The sequence below is a fragment of the Sinohyriopsis cumingii genome, unplaced genomic scaffold, assembly GCF_028554795.1.
Source record: "Sinohyriopsis cumingii isolate HCF-2022 unplaced genomic scaffold, ASM2855479v2 utg002106l, whole genome shotgun sequence".
Lineage (NCBI taxonomy): Eukaryota > Metazoa > Mollusca > Bivalvia > Unionida > Unionidae > Sinohyriopsis > Sinohyriopsis cumingii.
In genome coordinates, this window is record NW_028316131.1 from 228,664 (window position 1) to 253,633 (window position 24,970).

General features: G+C 34.8%; 1 protein-coding gene across 4 annotated transcripts in view; it reads right to left on the reverse strand.

Moving 5' to 3' along the window:
- The window catches only part of LOC149771138 (transient receptor potential cation channel subfamily M member-like 2), a 69,493-nt gene that overhangs the window by 40,360 nt on the left and 4,163 nt on the right, over nucleotides 1-24,970 (reverse strand). For all 4 annotated transcript variants that reach the window (XR_016418406.1, XR_016418405.1, XM_089948806.1 and 1 more), the window contains exons 2-7: nucleotides 23,748-23,813; nucleotides 22,418-22,526; nucleotides 21,113-21,225; nucleotides 16,129-16,235; nucleotides 9,974-10,199; nucleotides 600-737 (exon numbers count right to left, since the gene is read on the reverse strand). Coding sequence is in view for 2 of the 4 variants with exons in the window: in XM_089948806.1 (XP_089804932.1) it covers nucleotides 600-737; nucleotides 9,974-10,199; nucleotides 16,129-16,235; nucleotides 21,113-21,225; nucleotides 22,418-22,526; nucleotides 23,748-23,813 (759 nt within the window). In the remaining 2 variants the exon portion in view is untranslated. The remainder of the gene's footprint in view (nucleotides 1-599; nucleotides 738-9,973; nucleotides 10,200-16,128; nucleotides 16,236-21,112; nucleotides 21,226-22,417; nucleotides 22,527-23,747; nucleotides 23,814-24,970) is intronic.

The window sequence follows — 24,970 nt, forward strand, 5'->3', positions numbered from 1 at the left end:
CACTGTGCAAACTGCAAAAAATAATAAAATGAATGATGTTAAACATTCCAATTAAATAGTGTTGACAAAAAAGTTAAGATCAGTTACACTAAATGTAATATTAAACTACTGTGGAACAAGGTTGTGAGGCATTGCCAATATGTTAATATTCTCTGCAGCTGATTTGTCATTATCTGTATTGCATCATGTTCATTAGAAGTATGAACTTGTTAACATTAGCTTAATTATCAACTTCCTCATTATCAGAAAATGGGCTCCTGAAGGAGATAACCATGCAGCTTAATCGGTGCTTCTCTCTGTCTATTCTACATTGAATAATAAAGTAATTTTTAATAATTGATATGTGAGTTGCAGGACTGTCAGCATTGTGTCTTGTTGGCAGAATTTCCAGGTTACCATATTAAATTTGCAGACACAATATTGAAGGTTACATAAAACATCATTTTCTTAATGTCTTGAGTATAGATTTGTACAAAAGCAAAATTACTTTTATTCAGATTTCCAATTTATGGTTTATGGATGGGTTGTTCCCAAACAAGAATTGCCTGGTTCTTTATATTTGTAATCAGTAGCAGGCATAAAGACTACAAATATGTTACCTCAAGAAAACTGTTAGCTGGCATTTCCTGCTCAAAGTCTGAAGTTGTAACATCACCATTATCTGGTTCACTATCGTTTTTCTCCTTAAATGTGACCCAGTGTGGAATTAGAGGGGGAATGATAATGCACATAAGCAGCTGAAAATGAAATTGAAATGCCATATTTGATTATGTACAAATCATACCCAAATGAGGAAAATGTACACCATAATCTGATATCAGGCAGGACCTCTCAAAAGACTGTTATGCCTCTTTCCTATTACATTTAGTTTACTTGAAACAAAAACACAGACTCCGATCTTCCATGAAGCAGTACATCAGAAGATTAGGTTCTATATATTCACGCATAATGTCTTTCATTTATAACAAAACTAAATAAATCTTGAAATGCTCTCACATAGTTTAGATGTAGATTATTTTATATATGTTCGCTTGTAACCTAATTAAACGAAAATAAACAGTGTATATTTTATGTTTAACTGTGCAAGTATTATACTTAGTGGGGTTTCTATTAACCCTTATTAGACATGACATAGTGCAAATCTAATTTATGTTTTAGATAGAATTACCTGTCTTATAATTACAGAATAAACCAGGGAAAGCCTGCGATGAGTCTGGGTTGACCATCAGCCTAAAGAAAACTAACGTGATCGCTCAGTGCGCGGACCCCCCAAGCATCGTCATCAACAACTACGAACTTGAGGTAGTCAGTCAGTTTACGTACCTCGGCTCTACCATCACCAACAAGTTCCTGGTCGATGCTGCGCTCAACAAGCAAATCAGAAAGGCGTTAACAACTCTCTAGGTTGTCGCAGAGAGTGTGGAACAAGAGCATGCTGACTCTGAACACTAAGATCTCCGTGTCCCGTGCCAGAGTGCTAAGAACTTTCCTGTACGCCAGTAAAACGTGTACCATGCCTTCCTCACAAGAGAAAAGACCGAAAGCCTTTCCCATACGATGCCTTTGACGCATACTCGAGATCACCTGGAGCGACTGAGTAACGAACAACGAGGTGCTTGAACGTGCCAAGATTCCTAGCATGGTCACGCTTCTTCGCCAACGTCGCATCAGATGGCTGGGCCATGTACGCCGTATGGATGACGCACGGATCACCAAAGGCCTTCTTTATTCGAAACTTGCCTCTGGCACAGGGTCGATCGGGCGGTGACATCCTCTTCATAGATGACTGCAACCGCGAATGAAAGTCCTTGACATCGATGTCAGCACCTGGGAAGAGCTTGCTCTAGACAGGTCCAGCTGGCGATATGCTCTGATCACTAGTCTAAAAGCCGGCGAAGACACACTGTGTTTGCTAGCTGATGAAAAGCGATCTCAGACGAAGACTAAGCAGCTCCAACCCACCCGAGTTTAAGCACGGAATGGACGAGCTGAGATTACTGGAACTCTTGTTTGATCGAGAGAAAAGAAGTCTACGTTTACTAGACCTTCCATATATATCGGTGGAACTAAAACTTCAGGTTTGCATAAAGCCCAACACTGATACAGCTGATGCAATAATATAACTGCCATTAACATAACTACCAGGAACACAGTGAGGTAAATATCCTGGTGATAACACTATTCCTGGTAACAATTAATGTGGGTCAAGTAACATGCTTAATTAACGCCTTGGTTCCAACAACAACCGACCAAAGCCTGGTGAAGCACCAGTAAATCTTGTTGATAATGCATGTTACCGACATGTCCACTTAGCAAGCATCAAATATATATGTCTACGTCGACACCACGAAGCAGATTTTATTCAGCAACTAAATACGAAGATGGATCATCAAAGGAGGTATGAAAGCCAAGATTATTTTATGAGGTTGAAATCCTCATGGACAATAGTCCACTCGTGAAAAGTATTTTTCCGATGTAAAGAAACAAGCAAACAATGGCCACAAAAAGCAGCAAATAAAAATGAAAATATACTAATTATGGTAAAGGTGAAGCCGACGCGGAAACGTTAGCAAGCTTGATAAAGTTACTATTATGGTAGCTTGAGTATGGTTAGCCAAAGAAAATCTATGAAAGTTTTACTACCAGTGCTAAACATGTTTACGTGCTTGATCTGATGCACAAACACCTAATGAGATCCATCAGAAAGGTCTCTAATGTATTCCACGTTATCGTGTACGTAATCGATGGGCAGATCTTTATGCATTTGTATCTCTGATGCCAGGAATATGTGTTGACGCAATTTAAACAATCGATTGACCTTGGTTATACTCATTCCCAATCGCATGTACATCTGCCGGTTTTGCACGTGTAATACAATATTGTTTTCCATCCGAAGATTTTATACTAGTTTGGTGCATTAAGTAAATCTCCATCCGGATTAGTAAACGACTGCCATTTGATGCTCGTTTGTAATTGGGAGAAATGCCTTTTCGAGTCACAGATGATTTAAACGGGTAAATATTTAGCAACTGAGTTTCTGCAAAAGTATTCCACTCACTCGTGTACTCGTACGGTTGCAACGGTTTCTCTTTAACAGGTCGATGTTTGGGGTCGTTAGCGTCCAGGCTGCTAGCACCCAGGCAATGTATCGACAGGTAATTTTAATATTTCAACCTTTAGATTCCTCACTAACCTGTCCAAAGACGAATGTAATGAATCAATGAACTACATTTTACATGTAATTTTCATGTTGTTTGGAAGAACACTTATTTGTGTGTTTGATACCGTGCCTACGGATTTAATGATCAAGCGACCATACCCACGCAGCTTATGAAGCACTAAACGAATTTTTGTTTTACTGGGTAAATTCTCAGCTGTGACTTATGTGAGCTGGGCGCTGCTTCTATGAACGACCTTTGATGTGACCATGGTCAAGGAAGTTTTTATTGGTGAAGCTAAAAGCTCCTCCACATATCCAACAATGAGTGGTAGCGGATTACTGATACATGTTAGGACGGGTCATAATGATGTCTGCTGGTGACGCGTCTTTAAAAGCAGAGCATGGATAAACAGGGCATTACATCGGAACGTTCAGAGATTGAAAGTCAAAGGACATATAAGGGACATTCATCTTTCTTTGCACTGCAGTATATTTGAGAATGGGTTTGCCGGGTTGTTACATCATTGTCGTCAAGAGTTCTTCACTAATCCCACCACACTAGAAGTCAGGGTCAGTGAGAAGTTGTACGGTCTTATATACAAGCATGTAAGTATAGTTTTTGTAATGCGATACCGAACTTAAACATTTTAATCACTCACGTCTCTCAGCGCAGCCAATCAATCTGGGCTCATCTACATTATCCATGAGGGGATAGTGTAAGCAGATAAAGCAGATAAAGCCTTTATTCCAAGTTATCACAATAACAGAATTACCTGGGTTAAGTGTTTCAAATTTTTTCAGGATGTCGACGTGGTTCAGAATTGTAACATCAGCGCTGTGAATCCACGGTGTAGTACTTTTAAATCCATCTTTGCCACAACTAAGCGCCATAACCAAATGCGCATTAAAAGTAACATCTTTATGTTCAGAGTGGCTAGAGTTTTGTAATACTGATAATGTAATTCCAGAAACCATATTTGTTGACAGTAGTCGAGCGTCTTTATCTGGTTTATATATATATATATATATATATATATATATATATATATATATATATATATATATATATATATATGAGGGATAATCGTACTTTTTTTTATGTCATCGCGTATGAAATTTTAATTCAGGCATGTGTGATTTCTATAATCGTTCATGAACATACTTGGTAAATTCAGTTGCAATAACAGATGCAATGTGTGTTTGTTCATCCAAAGGACGGTCTTGTTAATTTTAACTACCACGAAAGGTTTACTCCAACGGGTCTAATAATGCAAGCGTCAGCTTTTCTTTGACCTCTTGCTTTTATTATATTACCTTAAAGTGCAAAATGTTTCAGTGCTACCATCGCTCTTGTTGTCGTATTGACAACCGGTGGTGGACTAGCAACCGATGATGAACAAGTTGATCCATTGCAACTCTCAATAATTCAGGTGTGTATTCGCATTATATGATGTTGTATGATTTGTTTTAATTGATGCACAGTTGGCATATTTACAAAAGGAAATTAATAGAATTGTTTTACTTTTTGTACTCTGTCAGAATGACAAACTGCATCGCTTCAACCTAGCTATTATTCAATTTATTTCTGTATATGTTTGGTAATTCACAGGTGGTTGTGTAATCACGGGTCTTGAGTGTTTATACAGTCACAAGTATCACTGCCAATCTTTGATTTTTCGCGTGATATATTCACAAACAGATCCACGTGGTCGGCAAGGTTGATTATATGATTGACTTAAATGTCACATCTAAGATAGATATGGTCGAGCACTGTATCCAGTACGTAACACCTGCAAATGTGTTTTACAGTATTAATAATGACATGTTCTGCCGCATAGCTCAAATGTTTCGTAGTATACACGTTTGCATTTGCTGAGTTCCAATGTCATTGGACTTTTCACATATGTTTGATTTTATTAAATCACATCACGGAACTCATCAATTTACAAACTTTTCTCATTATGTTGAACATACTAGATACCCTTTTTTCTCTTCATCAGCATCAAAAGATACAATAATAACGAGGTTATGCCTATATAGAACTTTATAGAATACATTACGCGAACGTTTTAATCAGGCTTCCTCAAACAAATGGGCTTCCTCTTTTCGGAATCAACATATAACGTTGCAAATGTAAGCGTACATTCGTTCCAACATATCATCAGCCCAGCGTAACTTAATAGATCCATCACTGAGTATTACACTGAGTATTACACGAATAGACTTCGTTCCTATGAAAGCAACAACATCGAAAATATATTGTATCGTTGTAAATTGTTCAAACGTTTGTGCTTCATCACTTTTAATAATAGCTTCTGAATTTTGGTTTTAGTGTTTGCTTCGTTCCTCTTCTGCCCCCGTTTTACCACAATTTCATCGATATTGCAAAGATCGGTGAGTTCGGATTAAATGTTAATATTATTACTCCAAAACATTTATATAATTGATTTGGTCTTATATATCTTCATTATTGCTCGAATATTCAATGCTTCTACCATCAGAAATTTAATTTATGTAGCAAACCTCGCATGCATAAGATATACCAGGGGATTCACTCGACTGCATAGACAATATTTGCTTTGAACTATATTAAATAAACCTCTTTTCGGCTTAAAAGCTTGGTCTTCCTTATTCTGTTTCAGTCCGAAAATAATTCTTAAGATAACCAATCTTGTTGTGTCTTTCTACGGAAGTCTCTGTAAACGAATATAACAGCTCTTTTGGCCTCTTCGCTAAATCTGTATGATGCATTCCAACGAAACTTCGATTCAAGTTTGGGTTTTTTTGTTACATGTTTTACAAGTCATTCCTCGGCTTCTCGACCGAACTAATACTCAAATCCATAGTAAGGGATATTTAACACCTTAGGAACTGGCTGAAGCTCCTGCGGTTAAAAGCTCATCATGAACGTCCTGAAAACACTCGGCTCGACTAACGAAAACATTCCTCATAGTGCACGTGCATATCATAATTTGTTGTTTTACATGGACTGGCATCAAAACGAGAACGTTGGTTTGCATATTTCGCAACAAGAATGTCGGACGTAGTACCCGAGCTTTTAGTTTTCATTGAGACACTTGGTGTTAATCAAACAACCCTTTTAGTGGCATGCATTTTATTAAACGTATATCACCAGCTGGTGCTAATTTCAAAAGTTATGCTGTGATTCATTCCAACAAGAGCCTGTGTATGGAGCGTGCAAGTGGCCAATTGATACACGAAGTTAATGGCGTCTTAGTGATAATCAGCTGAGAAATATTCGTAATGCAATAAAGGTCAATTGTGGGATGACATCGAAACTTTCAAGAACATAATTGATTGGAGATGTCGCCGTGTGGTTGACCCATATACAAGTCACTCAACATAATGTGGCCAAACACAATAACACCTCGGTTACGTTACACTTATCTAAGTCAGTGGTGAAATAAATGCAACAATAACAAACTTTGCTATTAGCGACTCCAATGGTTGCACAGATAAGACGTTAGGTAATGTCGATATAGCACCGTGCTGGTGTGCATCTGACCAGGTATGCCACCAGATGGGATTAGACAACGTTCACTAGTCCTGATGATGTTGACATGGAACCAGGTGAGCTAGTTATTTTTGAAGATCAGACTAATAAATATAAGCGTTTGATTTTGACATGTAAGTAAGTATTGTCAGGTGAAAAGACGGTGTCGCAACGAACATGGCTGAAATGACTGAAAACAGCGGGAACAGAGACGCTGGTGTGTTAATTTCGTATATGAAAGGGTATGTTGATTATACGAATCTTACAACAAAACAATACGTAGATGAAAAGATCGCCAAAGTGTAACATGTTCAAGGGATGCATCTACAAGCATACTAACCAGCGAAGGAAAGGATGAAAAACTTGGTATGACCGATGACCGAATTATTTTCAGTTCTGAATTGGATGGTTTCCTAGCTCCTAAACATTATATCTTAAAGGCGAACGAGTTTTAGATTTAGCATTATATATATATATATATATATATATATATATATATATATATATATATATATATATATATATATATATATATATATATATATATATATATATATATATATATATATATATATATATATGTAATGTATCCTGACTGCGGTGATGAGGGTTTGGACTTTACAAAGTGACTGATGACCTAACAAAAGCAATTTTGTTCCACTTGTTGACGAATATCTGTTTAAACAAAGAGTTATTAGACTGTCTTGTACACTCAAGTATAATATTGTTAAAGGTCAAGTATATAACATCCGTTGGGATCAAGATTATATAAAACTTCCAACTTGAGTAATCGCATTAACACGCGAAAATATTCCATCGTTGACTGCCACACCAGGTGAGACAATCATCAAGGGTTGTTTTTACAGCTCATCAAGTTTCCTGTTTCCAACGAATATATACAAACTAATATTAACTCAGTTGAAACAGAAAAAAAAATCTCGACTGTTATTCAGAAAGACGTTCTTGTCCGTGTAACAGTATTTGGACGAAGATGATAACGAACGTTTCAAACATAATGCAATGGTGCAAACATCATATTATAAATGGCCGTAATGTTAGGCCCCTAGACCGTAAACCGTAGAATTGTTGAAAATTGGAACGTAGCAAGATATTAAAATCCATATTTTCTCATTTATCCGTTTTCAATTGTCTGCAAGAGAAGCGACAAAAGACACATGTTCGATCTTATTTTCCATGCGTTTCAAATGTCATTACAAATGCAACCTGCACAGTCACTGCAAGCATTTAATGTAATGTGTTATGTGCACAAAAGGCACATCGTATGAAGGTTCTCTGAAACATTCTATTCCTTACGCTTGATGTAACACGATGTCGTTTTGTAGCTCCAGTGGTACTGCAACAAATAACTAATGATATAAAGTTAACACAATTCAATATATTTGGACATTTTGAACAAAGAAATGACCCTGTTCACATCATGCAGACCTGAGATCAGAAATGTATTTGTACAATACACATATTCTACTACATCGCATATAAAAGTTACCTAAGCATATTCCTTTACTATGGTTTGACAGATGGATGCATGGCCAGGTTTAACACGACGTGCCATACCAACGGTTAAGTATGCATACAACTATACAAACATTCCTCAATCTGTACAAGTGTTCCCCTGCAACATGCAACGAAACCAGTGTTGGTTCTGAGTGAACGGTAGGACAATCTAAACTTGTTTTGACATTTGAAAATATGCGTCCTATAGCTTACCACACCCATGAAGAATAATGATGCGAATTCACGTCTCTCATGCAGTAATTACAATGGAAACACTACTGTTATGTGTACTTCATTTAATTGTTTGTCTGTTTGGTTTTATTTATTTTTATTTTATTACATATTATTGTAATGTAATATTGTTTGGTTGAACTGACCTTGTCCAAAATTGACTTTATGTCTGCTTGACCTAACTGACTTATTTTTATTTTTTTAAATTTAATTTACGTAAACAACTAATAACAGTTTCATTATTCTATATTTGTATGAGCCTATTATCAGGTTTTTTTATTCAGGTAAACAAAGAAGGAGTAAATATGTCAATTACGGTCAGGGTTTTGAAGATTACTAAGTGAATTTTGTAGACCATTCTGTTGTAAATAACCAAGGTTCATTAGATCATTCTAGAAGATTTCGTTCCATTAGGGAATGGTTGGTTTCAGAAAATGCAAATTGGGACCAAACATCAAGCTGAGAACTATATTATCTTGTGACTGCGATGATTTTACCAGTCGTGCTTTAACATCTAGCACTTTAAGTTGCGTTGTGTTGTGACCACTTTTGGCTGCATTTTTATTTTCTTCAAATTAATGAATTCAGGTGATTATTTTCTCTGAAAATACAAATATGATGTGATAAAATTCTTGGATTCACTGGAAGTTATGCTGAATGCAAACCTGGAATAATATTTCTGTGATTCAACAAGAGACTGTTGATAAATCAGTACTTCTTGGGGCATAACAGACACGTCATCGCCTTCAATTTTGGATCACTTCGGAACTTGAACTGAGTTTCATTCAGGACTTTTTATTACTAGGCCTTGTGTCATTAATTGTTGGGTTATTTTGGATTTAATTCGCAATATCGTAAGTTCATTTTTCTTATTTTTCACTTTGTGTTCTCTGGAAATACATTATTTGTTAAATTGTACTAAGATTGTTGTCTTCTTTCTTTTTTATACTTATTTTAAGAGCAGAGACTCGTAACACTACTTGTATCTGAATCGTGGCTTATTTTAATGAAAAGTCGTAACTATGAACAGCAATTTTAATATGTATTATTCAAAGTAAGGCCTTATAATAAAAGATTATAGTTTTTGTATTGTGAATATTTCAAAATGCATGGAGCTAGTCGCATTTAAGTTTACCAAACTAGGCAAATGTCCAGTGATTCACGATATAATTATCCATAATTAATGATGGCAATGCTGTTGTTTGTTTTAAAGTAATAAATGTTTATTGCTATCTGCTTACTACAGTAACATATCGCCTACTTACCATCTATCTGTAGACCGACATCACATTCTATTCATAACATCTCTGCTTTAACATTATACAACCATAGTCAAAGTTGTGCAAATAGTGATCGTCTAACAGACCAACTATCTATGTTCTTGAAGACAATGGAAAACACTAAATGACATGTTTAGTTTTAATCTCGTATTATATCTGACAACTTGGTGAAGTGATAACAATAGCCTGCCTGATCTTTGGGAACATGACCAATGTATATTGTCTCTTCACCCCTTGTTAAAGTTTACATAAACATGTGTGGCTTTTACTAACCTTCAGAATGCCATTCTCCTGCGTCATCCCTCCCATCCAGATATTGTTGAAGACTTCCTGGCATGCAGTCGCACAGATGAATGCTTGATTTTCTGTTTTCATGGCAATTAAAATACAAGATGCTTCATTCCATTCAAATAAATCACCACTCAATAGGTCATGTGCATAGTTTTCATTTGTTCTATAGCAACGTTCCAAAACCCCAGTTGCTAAATCCATGAACACGCTGTAAATATAAAGTTAGACTGTAAAAATCACTCACATTTTAAATTGTGTTATAAAAATTTAAGCTTTAATAATAATGAATTAAATACATATGTTGTTCGACCTGTTAGATATGTGTCCACAATAAAGGAAAACTCTCATCAATTGTATGCAACTCAGGAGTTCTTGGTTTTATATACAAATGTACATGTCAAACACGAGCTATCACTCAATGACAATTTAATTTCAAAAAGTAACATTTCAAACTTGAGCTAATTTTCCCCAACATCCACACAAGCAGATACTCTTTTCATCTACTGGGAACTTAAAACATTGGTAACCATGTAAAGACTCTGTGTATAATACGATGGGGACTTAATAACAATTACGAAAACGTATTCTTGAAAGAAGTAACTTCTGTTCGAATTTGAGTTGGAACAAATGAAAACGCTACAGCAAACCATCATGTGCATGACAGTAAACCATCATCTGCAATGCATGTATGGGCCGACACAAACTATGTACATACTAGCACCAGAGTTTAAATCAACGACTGCAGAGAGTAAGAGCAAGACTTCAATACCAATAGTTTTTTACACTGCCCTGAAGTCCCAAACAAAATCAACGTGGACTCCAATCGTTAAAATCGGAAGGGAAGGGACCCTATTTATATATGGCCGTAAGTAGAGACATAAATAACAAGATATCGAAAAACTTGATTTACTTTTCCATCTTCACTGCTAGTGATGTTATATAAGTTAATAAGCAAACCTCTCATGATTAAAATGTTTAGAAGCTAAGGGACATGTACTCCAAATGCATTATGATAATCCCATTCTCGGCGTGAGGTATCGTTCTTTTATAAAACTTCCCTGATCAAAATACACTAGGAGTACAACCACCACCTTACATAATCTGCCATCCTAAGCTAACTATTGGGTGCCATTAGGACAAATGTTATATCCCCTTGGTATAGAGATTGTCAAAATATCATCCATATTGCCTTTCACTACTAAATCGGACGTGCACTCTGCTAGGTTTAATGTAATTGCTGGGAACCTGAAATTAACATTTGTTTAATAATGCTTACATCTCCAGGTAAATAGTATACAATAAACGTCCCTGAATGTGACATACCAGACTGATATGCTGCAACGGTGCTATGAGGTATGTGTTCTTCTCCATTTGGTTGGCAAATTTTAATCATAATTCTAAGAGGATAGATGTTCTATGCCATTAAGATTCTCCCCAATTGCATAGATTGTACCACATGTATACCGAAACTTGGATCGCTAGCTGCAGCAGGCAGTGATTTGGGTTTCCGCTGGTCCAATACATATATTTTACATAGCATAGATGACATAAGTTAGTATCGTTAGGTACTGCATTAATAAGTCCCAGCAGACAAAGAAATTCTTGCGCAGAGATCTTTAGCAAGGAAATAAAATGTCTTTCTTATACTGTTACAGATCGTGATGTATCGTAGATTAATTGAAATGATTACATATATATATATATGTATGTATGTATATATAATGTGAGTTTCCAGATATAGATAAATAAAACCTCATGAAGTTAATACTAATACGTTGTCACAGTTGTACTGCAAGAAAACAAGAAGCAAAGAAACAAGTCTTGCTAATTAGGATACACAGTGATACGGTTTAAAACTTACAACCCATCCGAAGAAAGGTGAAAATGTAGCATCTGCCATAAGACATGCTCTGAAAGTGTTGGAAATCCTCGTCAAATGTAATCCAAAGTATTCCATATCCTTCGAATATATTCTTGCATTACTGCAGAAGACGAATATGTACAAATTCCCAGACAATGCAGGCAGTCTAAACGTGAAGATTAATGTGCAATATGATACAACCGTGAACTACAGCATACACTCAGAACCTTTCATTTTAATTTGGATATCAGTATGTTGTCCTCTAGTACGTATTTACTATGACTAAACTAATGCGGAAAGTCAGAAAATCAGCATATAGAATGTTTAGCAGTCTCTCCAATACGTTTTATCGTCTTTTCGAGAAAATGAGACCACAGAAAGGATTCTATCTTTGCCTCTTCGCCTGTCAGATTTTTATGCAATACTCATCGCAACTGTTTTAAAATAAAGAACTTCCCGAAAGAAGAGCCATGCAGTCTCGCACAATTTCAAACCAAACTGTTGAAGAAGTTTACTGAAATGTACCGTTGTTGTTGCACCTCCACTGGCGTTGTGAAGATCGCCTTAAGTTCAAGCGTAAGAGGTCGTTTTAACAAACTGTAACCGTTCATACGTATATTATTTCATTATTAATATGCCCAAAATCTATCTATCTGATATATGGTCATCCAGCCTCGCTCAAATAATGATTGGCAATACGGTCATTACAGTAGTATCAAACCGAGCTTAGGTATTAGAATGCCACTGTCATATTTCACATATCCCCACACATCAGAGATCGGAACGATATGATGTTATTAATCAAATGTAATACGTAGCCGATCAATAATGCAGCATCAACCATGGCACAAATGCATACACTAATTTTACCACCTTAATTTTTACACTAATCCGAGCACATGGGTATTGAGGATTAAATTTAAATCTCAGCTAACTGAAATAGTTGATTTAAGTGCAACAATTAATAGCCCCACTGACATAAAAACTAATGGGATAAAAATGCATTCGTTTTTGGCATTTTGTTTTCTAGATGACGGCAACCAATTGGATCACAAGTTATGCTTATAATATAACTATAACTACTACGCACCGGTTAAAACGTAGAGTACAAAAGCAATTTGACAGTAACATAATATACAGAGGAACTCTTTTTCTGCAAACAGTTTGACCAATTCTTACAATCGGCTAACAAACGAAACCACTGAAAAAAGTCCCGCGTATTACACGTGTTTAGAAGTAAGATAGTGCAAATGACGTAAGAAAACCAATTTACTAGAACTGTACTTTAGTTCGAAACCAAACACGTCCAAGATCTGTATGATATAACTATGCATTCGATGCATATAAACTGATTAGTGTCGTGGTAAACGAACTGGTACAGATATAAGATGACCTCACTCATTTTCCCGGATGAAACTTATCTCTGAAATTATTAAGTTTCTGCATGATATGACTTTATACGGTATGTATCCTCTCACGATTTTATAAGATACAGCTTAAAGAGTACGAACTATTTCAGTCAGACATTTTATTGCTGTGTGTAAATTTTGTCTATCATGGACTGTCCTGTGATCTCTATGGTACCGGTTTAGCTGTGAATGTAAAATTAATGCAAGCATAGATGTAGCTTCCAGACTGGTAACCAGCTAAGCCAGTAAAAGAATTCACTGATTAATATGTGCAGACGCTAACATGTCAGATTGCGCAAAACTTATCAGAATTTGATTTGTATTCCAACAGCAGAAAGTCAAGCTTAGAAAGTCAGGCAATTGGGAGAAATTTAAGAACAAGTAACATAATTGTATGGAAATCATCCTCAAAACTATATATCAAACTACATTATACTTTTCGTTTGTTGATCTTAAATGATTTTTTTTAATGATCTCGTCAACAAGAACCTTTTTTCAAATAAACACAGGTCTAATAAGTCCTAAATACGCAAAGACCTGTACACATTGCGATATAAATCATACAATGCTAGTCCGGGTCATAAACATATAAATACAAATACAACTACATTATTATTATTATTATTATTATTATTACTATCTCCATATTTCAAGTAGTTGTTGCTTTACTGTGTGTAGCGACAAAAAAAAAGCATTTAACAATGCGCAACAAAATCCTTAATTGCAATGACATATGTAATAGGGATTGCTTACATCCCTTATAAAAAACAGCTTAATTTAATTTGTCTATTTCAAATGTTATATGTTTAATCTAACTAACACGGTTTTTATGCAAACAAAGCAAAGTCAAATATGCTTGAAACGTTTTACAAATCTTTGTGATGGATGAAAATTTAAATATATCATCCCTATATCAGCACAAATTTGCCAAACATACCACAAGTGTACGGAGGTAGTGACATACAGATGGACAAGCAGATATATCCATGTGAAGATTTTCCCATTATAGAAACTGGAAACATAAAAATGCCCTCAGTGTAAATACAAAGCTTAATTAAGATGAAGCCATATATATTACAATCATTTATGTCTGACAAATCTTGCTAATGGTTGTTACCACATTTATTGACGAGTTGGAACATGGCTAACAACCCTAAGTCTTACATCGGAGATGCGGAGGCGACTTTCCATACCTGCTTTGATTTTGAGTGAAAAACCTTAAGGACCCCTATATAAAACAAGGAATTACACTTGCGACTGCATAATATATCATCCTGGGACTGATGGTTATGTTTAGCAGGTGATTTGGTTTTGTACCAGCAAAAAGAAGGTACGCCTGGATCCTTGGAATTGTACAGATTGCTCCTCTTGTCTGAAAACCAGTCTGTGATTTGATCTATTTTAATATACTTTCGGACAGAAATTGAGGGAGGGACACTCAATCAGCTTTTACCGAGTGATTGACCTTAATGGCTTGCGTTGTTATAGGATTTGGCGGGCATTCCAAACACAGAAACAACTGATAAACGCAAAGTTTGAAACTAGTCACCATTGTCTCCATTCAGAGTTGGAATAGTGTGAATCTTCAGGATATACTGGTGACGACTGTGGGACGGTTGTGCGGACAGCGCGGTTCGAATAAACCTTGTCATCGAAGTGCTGTTGCAGTTGATTCTATCATAACAAAGTCTCATCAGGGATCGATACTGAACGCCCCGATTAGCCTGCGTATGGTACGTGTGTCCAATTTACCAATTTAACTGATTGACGTTCAGTAGTGTACAGATGCCAGAGCTCCTGGACAGTTTAGTCGGCAGCTGGGTCAGCATCATACAGTTTCACGATATTTCATAGATGACCATCAACATCTAAAATAAACCCCATTGCGCCTTATAAGTTCGAAGACAATGTTCTCTCTCTCTCTCTCTCTCTCTCTCTCTCTCTCTCTCTCTCTTCCGATTCGGCGAAATTGGTTGTTTGGTTGTGTTGGGGTTAGGCGACACACTCACCTACACTTCAATATTTTCTGTTAAGGCATACTTATAAAAAAAAAAAAACTTTACCCAGAATTTAGGAATCGTGTCAGCGCCTCGTGCTACTTATTATAATTTACGACAGAAACGGTCCGACAGATTGAGAAATAAAATCCGTGATTACATATAACAGATGTATTTGTAAGCAGCAGTATTGACTCTCTGCACAGGCGTGCTTGAAAATAAAATATTAATCAGCATTGATTACTGTTGCAAAACTGCATGTTTGCCAATGCCACACTACAATCAGGCAAGAATGTAGAATAAACAACAAAATACAACAATTAAATCTTTTGTTAAATATTTTACGCTCAGAAAATGATCTCTATGATATAAATTTTCCCAACCCAACATTATCAATCCGCGCATGAAATACGGGCTTTATTTTGACGCTTTACTCAATTCGCAGCTTGATATGATCATGCTAACTATGTAAAAGGTCATTGTCTCCAAATTAATCTAAATGTAGAAACTTTTTTTGTAATCGATATAGCAATGCAGATAGTTATCACCTTAGCACACAATGGATAAAACCCACTCAACTCGCCATTTTTAAGTAAACATACATAAAGATTTAACTGGTCAAGGCGAAAGGTTTGTATCGTCACTTATGGCTTCACAAGTCGTGTTAAACACTTGTTACTCAAACAAATGTAGATATCCTCTATGAATATTTTTAAAAACATATGATAACAAATATTATTCCAACGCAATCAGTTGAATGAAAAAGAAAAAACTGATTTTTTACACGTGAATATGTATGCTCCTGAAACAATTATTAATCTTCTGTTCTATGCTTTTGAAGTCAAGAGTAGATGTTACAAAGAATCTTACCGACTGTTTGCTTCAATTTCCTCTTTAATCGTAAGCTTTACATCATTAAGTCTTTTCGACATGGAGGAGTATAAAGCATGTGCAAGAAGAGCAGCAGCCATTGAATCCTGTAAAATATATGATGAAGGTACAAATTTGCAGGATGTCTTGGAAATTTTCATATATTCTATACTGTCCTTTATCACACAAGATCCAAAGAAGCTTGAAAATGATCTTCCGGATAAGTATGATGTAAGTGTACAACTGTAGAATAAACACGATAGCGCATACGCTGTGTATACTTGGTTTTTAGACATCCATCCATCAACTAATATGCAAACATTTGCCAAGACTTTGGAAGGATGTTTTGGTCTTTCTGATGTGAGTATTATTGCTTTATTTTAAATCTTTTCAGTTGTAACGCAAATTTGTTGAGGTTGAAACATATTAAACTTTAATATTTATAATAATTCAATATATTTACTTTTGACATTGAGTGAAATTGAATGCATGACTTTGTTAGTGTTGAACATTTATTGTCAGACACTGACAGACAGATGATGCCAAAATGCTTCAGATTTTAAATGAACAAAGACACCAGTGTTCCATGATATTGTGCAAATGGTTTTCATAACCTGACAGTTGACTATATCACTTGTCGGAATATGTTTTTATGTTTTATAAAATTCCTCAGACTTGACATAATGTGAATTTTGTTCATTTAACTATCAACTAATACAATTCCTTTCCTTGCTGTTTTATTAATTTTTAGTAACAACACACATACAGAATGACGACCTAGATACTTTCAACAAAATGTAATGAGCTTCAAGGTTTAGTCAGGTCATGTTAGCTTGATTTTCGAAAGCTGTCATTGGCAGATGAATCTACTTTGTACTTCCAGCTGTGATTGCTGGGATATAGGTTAATGTGAACATTGGACACGTTGTGTCCAGTGGTTTTGGAAAAGAGGTCTTATTGATGTTTAGTAAAACAGCCAGACATAATCACTAATAATCATCGCTTGTATAAACAGTACAAGACTTGCCGCCAAGAGTGATCAGTACCTAAATTGTTTTCGATAGAATATATACAGACTAATACGCAGATACGATTAAATAATATTATAGAATGATTAATAGAGAAGATTATGTTTTTCCTAAGTGAAACTGTCTTTCAAATATCATTTGATTTTCTTGTACATATTGTTATTTCGCGTTGATCTTCGCTTATACGTGCATAATTTAACCATGTTTACTTTTACAGCGAATGAAACCAAGAAATAAAGAAAGGCAGATAGGTAGACATTGTTCGACATGTTAGGCATTCAAATACATTTTCATTAGTCACAAATATCTGCATTTCAGGTATTTTGGCAGTTCAAAAAAACATTATCACCGCTCAAGTTTGAGACACAAGCCATGGCTTTCCCACCTGCTCAAAATTGCCCAAAGTTTTACTATCAATTGTCAGAAAGCATTGAAATAGCTGTAATTCGAATAAAAAAAGATCAAAACAAAATTATTTTAAACTGACTTGAGCTCTATAAATATTTCACGTAAAGCAGCCTGTCCCTCCAGGACCTGAGGTCAGTCTTCGTGTAATTACTCTATCAATGTTATCCACATTCATTTGATGAGCAATGTTCATTAGCCTTTGAAGTCAGTCTCGCTTCATAAATTTGTGTTCATACTTTTGATTTTATTGATATTTGTTCTACATATATTGTTTAACATTTGTTGCACTACACTAATGTAAGCAAGTTGGACAAATTAGATTGACTATTATTCATTAAATTTGAACTTGAAACATCGTAAACGGTACAGTCGTAACTTAACGAGACCAAATCAATAGCACAAATTACTTAAACGTTTCCGCTGAAATAAACTTTCTTTTGTCTTTTATTTTTATCTCAGTAAAAGAATCCAAAGACATCATGGTCCATATTTTGACATCATTATTACGTATAATTCCTCAAAAAACCCAAAATTCGACCTACGTTCTCAAGCTTACAAGAATGAAGTAATTACTGACAACATTTTGTGTGTGTATATATATATATATATATATATATATATATATATATATATATATATATATATATATATATATATATATATATATATATATATATATATATATACACACGTATATATATATACTAGTTATTTCTTAGATATGCACTGCTACAATTTTTGCAGCATGTTCTTTTGTTATTCAATGAATGAGAGAGAGAGAGAGAGAGAGAGAGAGAGAGAGAGAGAGAGAGAGAGAGAGAGAACATTGGATTTGTACACAGTGGTAGTCTCGGTTAAGGTACGGGAAATCCCTCTGATTAGGAAAAACATGTTTCAGCAAAACTAAGTCATGTATAAGCTTATCTAAAAGTGGCTTTCGTTTGAAATAATTGAAGTGCCAATGCTATAAACCTAAATTAATAACAGATACATTTTCAAATTATAAATATATATATATATATATATATATATATATATATATATATATATATATATATATATATATATATATATATATATATATATATATATATATATATATATATAGTGCAAATAGCCCCAACCCAAACAAAATTATATCTTACTGAATTGTCTCTTCTTGTAGTTGACTCATTTGACATTTGCTAACAGATAATGTGAACCTCATCCGCCACCGCCCCTTCAAAATTAGTAGAAAAGATGAATTTCAGTTTGGGTTTTTCTTTATGTTGCCACTTCATTTATCATTACCTAATAAAAGGCTAATGGCTGGATATTTTGTATTTGAGCATACTCCTAGAATTATAAGCATCGCTATAAACAAAGTATCTGTTGAGACTCATTGTAGTAGTGCTATTTTCTATTTTGCCGATAAAGCAGACTAACTATTACTTTTTGCAATCAAAGATCGTTTCCTGATAAAACAGATAATGTATGCCTAATTCTTTGTCCAGAAACTCTTGGTTCGACTCTAAAATCCAGAGACTCCGTCACTTCTACATTATTTGCCATTTTCTCCGCATGGACTTGGTGTCTGAACCTTTTAAACTTTATCGTGTGTGGCAAGTCAAAGTGTGATTTTCTTAATGTACAAAGTGTTCATCAGGCCTGCATGATGACTTTCCTTCTTTAGCGAACGCTATTATGACGGTCTTGGGTTGGGGAGGAGAAGGAAGAAGAAAGTGTAATCGAATATAGAATAATAATTATTTTCTTTAAAATTACTAGATGAAATTCTGCCAAAAGTTCCCTGAGTAAGTGCGGTATTCTGGTTTCCCTTTGTAATCATGTCTTTGTTCATGACGATAGACTAACCAAATCTGATTTTTTTCCCCAGGATATCTCTCTCTATCACAGCTCAGTATCGTCTTTGCCTGTGAAGATACGCCAATTCTGTTTCACAATTTGGTGAATATGGAAGAGCCACAACGTATCAAACATTTGGACAGAGATTTATATATAAGTATGTTCAAAAATGCACTTGGAACAAGACCTCATCAGAAACTACAGACGACTGTTCCTAAAGCAATTAAGATATTCATTAGGTCTATCAGTTGTTAGGACATTGGGCTGCATCCGGTCAAGAATGTCAAAGAAAATAAATCTCAAATATTGGGAGAACCCAGCTTCAGAGGTACAAGAAATGACAATCGATATCGTTGTCAAGGAAACAATGAAAGGAAAACAATTACATTTTCAGGAGCAGAAAAAGAAGATACACGATAATAGCCTATTCCAGAAAACAATTAAAAGCACAACAAGCATACGAAACTGCAGAAGAACCGAGTTAGTGAGGATCATGATGTAAGAATGTATGTATTAGTAAAACTGGACTTTTGTGATGTGCCTTGAAATTTCATTTGAAGTTTTATTCAAGAGATTATCCTTACGATTACAAAATCCTTATATGTATTTATGACTTGTTTTAGTATTGTGTGATATTCAAGCACACCATTACCGACAAATATTGATCTACCAAGCAAAATCAGATGCGCCACGTACAATGGAGAAGTTCAATGAACTTAAGTTCTGGCAATCTTTAAATTCAAAGCCAAAAATTCCACAACCTTTAAGCATTAACATATTATCTTCACGCTTATAAAAAAATGTGTCACAATATATTGACATTTAGATAAACATGGTCATAAGTGTTTTTTAAATCAAGGATGGCAAAATCGACATGCGTAAAATTTTAACGACGTGAAGAACAAGTTTTATGGTTCCAAAATGACGTAATATTAAATTTAGCTTAATGTTAATTTTTCATTGACTCTATAAAGCCCCACACAAGAGGTACCATATAGGCATATCTCCTATCTTCAGGCACACTTTTCTGAGCTTTTTGTTATTGTGTGATAAAAGGACTACACATTTTCAGTACATTCTCCAGGAATTATGGAAGATATCCAATTATAAGAAGCATTGTCGAATAACCCTTTGTGAGTTATTGTCAAAGAACTATCTCCAAAATGGGCAGAAGAATAATCTTAGTGAGGCCTTGCAACAACCAAATAGTTACACAGCATCAGTGCAACTCTACTATCAGGGTGTTTGGCAGAGAGATATCGACTTACCAGAACAAATTATTGTTGTTCTAAACATATTTTGTGTCTTCAATCACCGTTATAAAATAAGAACAGAGGAAATAATAAAATGTATCTAACCTACAAAGTTTCAAAACCATTTTTCAATGGGTGTATGTGTGAAGGGGAGTTTAAATTTTGGTCTGCAATTCCAGATTGTGATGTAATCGGAACGAAACCTGTAAAGAAAAATCCAAACAAATGGTAAAAAAGTCGAGCAATTCAGGTTACACATTTGCTGGAATTATACACCCAACTTACAATGCCGTGTGTAAAGCCCCGGTGCTTGAAGAAGAAGAAACAGCATGAAGCCTTGTCAGGAATGGGCGTAGAAACATACTCACAAACGGATAGATGAGGCCAAAATACATCTTCGCTCATCACTAATTTCCAGAAATAAGCAATTATCAAACAAAATATACTTACCATCCCTTTACTCCAGAAGAGTTTTGCCATGTCTTGCAGGTTGTTTAGAACTGACCAGATCAGCATATGCAGGTAAGGGTTCTCAAACTGTGGTTTCGCTTTTAAATCTGGACCTTTTGATAGCAAATGACATATCTATGTAACGTTTTACTTAAATTTAAAAGACATGACATGGAAATTAATGTTGTACTGGCAGTCACAGTCACATAGGCAGTATGTGTCATTCCTGGACTAGAGATAACTAACTAGGTTCCACAAACGTTACAGCATTTACGATTTGTAAAACAGCTTTACGATATTTTGACCTGGTCTTATATATTGTATCGTCATGTGCACATATGAGAAGTTAAATGTTACAATGTGTAAACCAACCTTCATTTGCAGATGTCACTCATACTTGCTAGGAATTTTACTAACACAATTTTTGGACTCAACTATATTCAAATAACGATGCAATAATAATAACATATCACAAACTCTGCTAAAATATCTTCCAAAAACTAAACCTATTCCTTTAGATTGTAAGCTACACATGTATAAAACAATATACCATAACATAACATAAGTCATATTGGTTATGCTTTACTAGAGAAAAAATATGAGAAAATGCAATACACTAAAGGCAGAAGTTTCTTCTGAATAATTATGTCTTTCACATCGGAATGCTGTGCAGGTTGGACAGAAACTTATAATTATCCAAATATAATTTACATACTGAAGCTGAAATATACAAAATACAATTTCTATATACCATAACGATCACCACAAAGAATATATAACCCGCTACATCGGTTCATCGCCGCTGTCCCCAAATATAAGTATGTGTATATATCGATTTACCATCAACAATGATAAACCAGTTTGAAGTCTCGATCTTGGATGATATATAAGATATTACGTGAGTTTAATCACGCATGGATGAGAATAATCAAATGATCCCAACCGTTTACTTTTGAAAACTGGGGGAAAAGGAGTAATTGCCTCAATATTTAGAATACATATTTATATTTTATGGAGACACTGATGCATTATGATCATCAATGGCAATGTTTCACCGATTCAGCTGTTCACTCCATCATCTTACGAATCACAAATCTAAGCAGACGAACTTTCATCAAGATGGTCGATATTTCACACAGACTCGAGCTATATCCCAAGTGAATGTAAACCCCAAAATGACTAAAAGATCACCAGCATTTATACATTCTAATCCGTAAACAGTTGGTTACTGAACCATGGACGTGTCTTTGAATTAAAATATGATGTTAGAAAGCTATTCACGAATTTTCGCACATCCATTACTACCTTGTTCTGAATGAGCATTTGGTGGGGGGCTGTATTGCTGGAGATAGTAGTCATCAAGTAAATGCGCAATCAGTTTACCCACCTCCTCCATGCTGATCGTTTCAGTGGACTGTTTGAAATATTAAATACATCTTCTTAGATGTTCTGCCATAAAATCTGTGTACTGATATCATATTATAGAAATTCATACAAGTACGTCCAACAAAATACACATTTATTAATTCCCATTTTGCTTCAAGTCGTAATTTAGACATCAAGCATGTTAATAATTTTAATTTGTTTAGTTTGTTTACAACAAAGCATTTCAATAAGAATTTATATTTATTGATTTGGGTGCATATACAAATATTATTTGAAAACAATATATTTGTTATGTTTGGTCTTTACCATTACTGTGCATATTATTTCTACCATTACTAAGCAGGAAATAGAGAATTCACACTGGTATAGTATTCTGTGCATTGGTAATGCATTATCACAACATGATTTTCTCTCGTAATAAAATGCTAAACAAACAACGATATCGGAATACCACTGGGTCACAGACTGCTGTACTAGGTCTGTTATCAAGTCAAGAATGGCAGCCATCAAGCCAATCAAGTACAAATGAAATATATAATGCAAACGAATATACGAAATGCAAAACATTGAGTTTCAGTGTTGAAAAGCATCCTGTCTGGGGTATCAGTATATGTACATCTTGAACTATGTAATGGTTCAATTGAAAATAACTTTACATCATTTGCTCTGTTTACTCTTACAACTATGGCACTCTAGATACGTCCTGTCTAGTAAAAGTTACTTTCAGCCTACCAGCTACACATAGATCTGTTTAGACAATGTTTTTAAATAAAATATGTACTAATTTTCTTAAAATGAATGGCTATTTATTGTTCATAGATGAAAGTAAAGTGTGCACACTTCCTATGCATTTCAAAGTACAAACATACAACATGGCAAAATGAGTATTATAAACGTAAGCAACATTTCGTTTTAATAAGTGATTGAAAAGAACATAGTCATTGAATCAAAATAAAATATCATGGTCAGTATATTTTAGTAGCATTGTTCAAATGCTCATACTGCTTCATGCATTTTGTAGTCAGAGGTTGAGATATGTGCGAAGTTTCGCCAAAATGCAGTGAGTACTTATGACGTTATTCGTACCAAATACAGTGACTACGTCTGCTTTTAGTGGCAGAAAATGACAATCCAAAACATCCTACCAAATAGAAAAGACTAAACTAGAATATCCTGCAACTCTAAATTGCAGGACACGAAGACAAAAACTTCTACTCTAAAATATTATCCCATAGGTCAAATTTCATACCTCCTTCTTTTTCTTTCCTCTCACGTTTAGCAGTAAAGCCGATAGAGGGCTTTCCGAAGAGACCTCCTAGAAAAATGGGGGAGATATATCAAAGACAATACACTGACAAAGAATTTCATGGAATACTTTTGCAGATATAAAGACACATGAAAGACTGATCCATATGGATAGCATTTACCATTATAATGTTGGATGTGTTATAATCAGCATTGGTTCTAATACAGTAGCACGTGTTATTGTAGAGGACTGCTTCACATTCAAATTGCTTTGAAAATTATTAAAAACAGTTTCTTTCTTTAAAATTCATAATATGCTAATGCATTTTAAATGTACTATAGCTGATAAAAAATCAACCATCGCTACACTTGTTATATATTATTTGCCAATCATTTAATTTTATGTGGTCGGGAGGATGGTTAGGTGAGGTGAGATCATAAGGGAGTGATGGGACTTAGATGTGTTCAAATAACATATTTGTGACCCAAATTAGCTCGAAATAATATAATATTTCTAGTTTGTATGAAAAATACATATAAACGAATGTATTATGTTCATTACATTTATTCAGATCTTCATATAGAGGAACATTTTAAAATATATTGGTTCTAACGAAAATTTCACCGCCCCTCCGGAAACTTAAAGATGTATGACCCCTATTCCTCTCACCAAAGCTAAACGCATTTATGCTTTCCATATTTACTAAGATCTAAATTATAACAATTTACTTCATTATTAAGACAGAACACATGCTTCAAAACAACTGTATCAAATACAGTAATGTTTACAGCAAAACGCCACATCATGTACGTTTCATAATTGCCGTTCTGGCAGTTGTTTTCACTGACGTATATCGGTAGCTTGCAGAGTAGTATCATCAATTGTACCAATCTACTACTTATCACTATAAAACATGATTTCATAACTCATATCAAGGCAAGGACTGTTGAAATATACGCCAAATGTTTAAAACTAACTTTGAATGGTAACTAATGTTGAGGTTTAAAAAATCGGAGTTTACATCTTGTTTGACTAGATAAATACAGCTATACGGTTTAGAAGAACATTGTAAATATTGTTTTTGTACATATGATCATAACTTACTGATAACAATTTGCTTATAAGGTTATGTACATAGATTGCTATCATGTGCCCACATTTCATTAGATAATTTCATCATGGGATAACATTAATGACCATTCAATATAAAACACAGATAGGTAGTA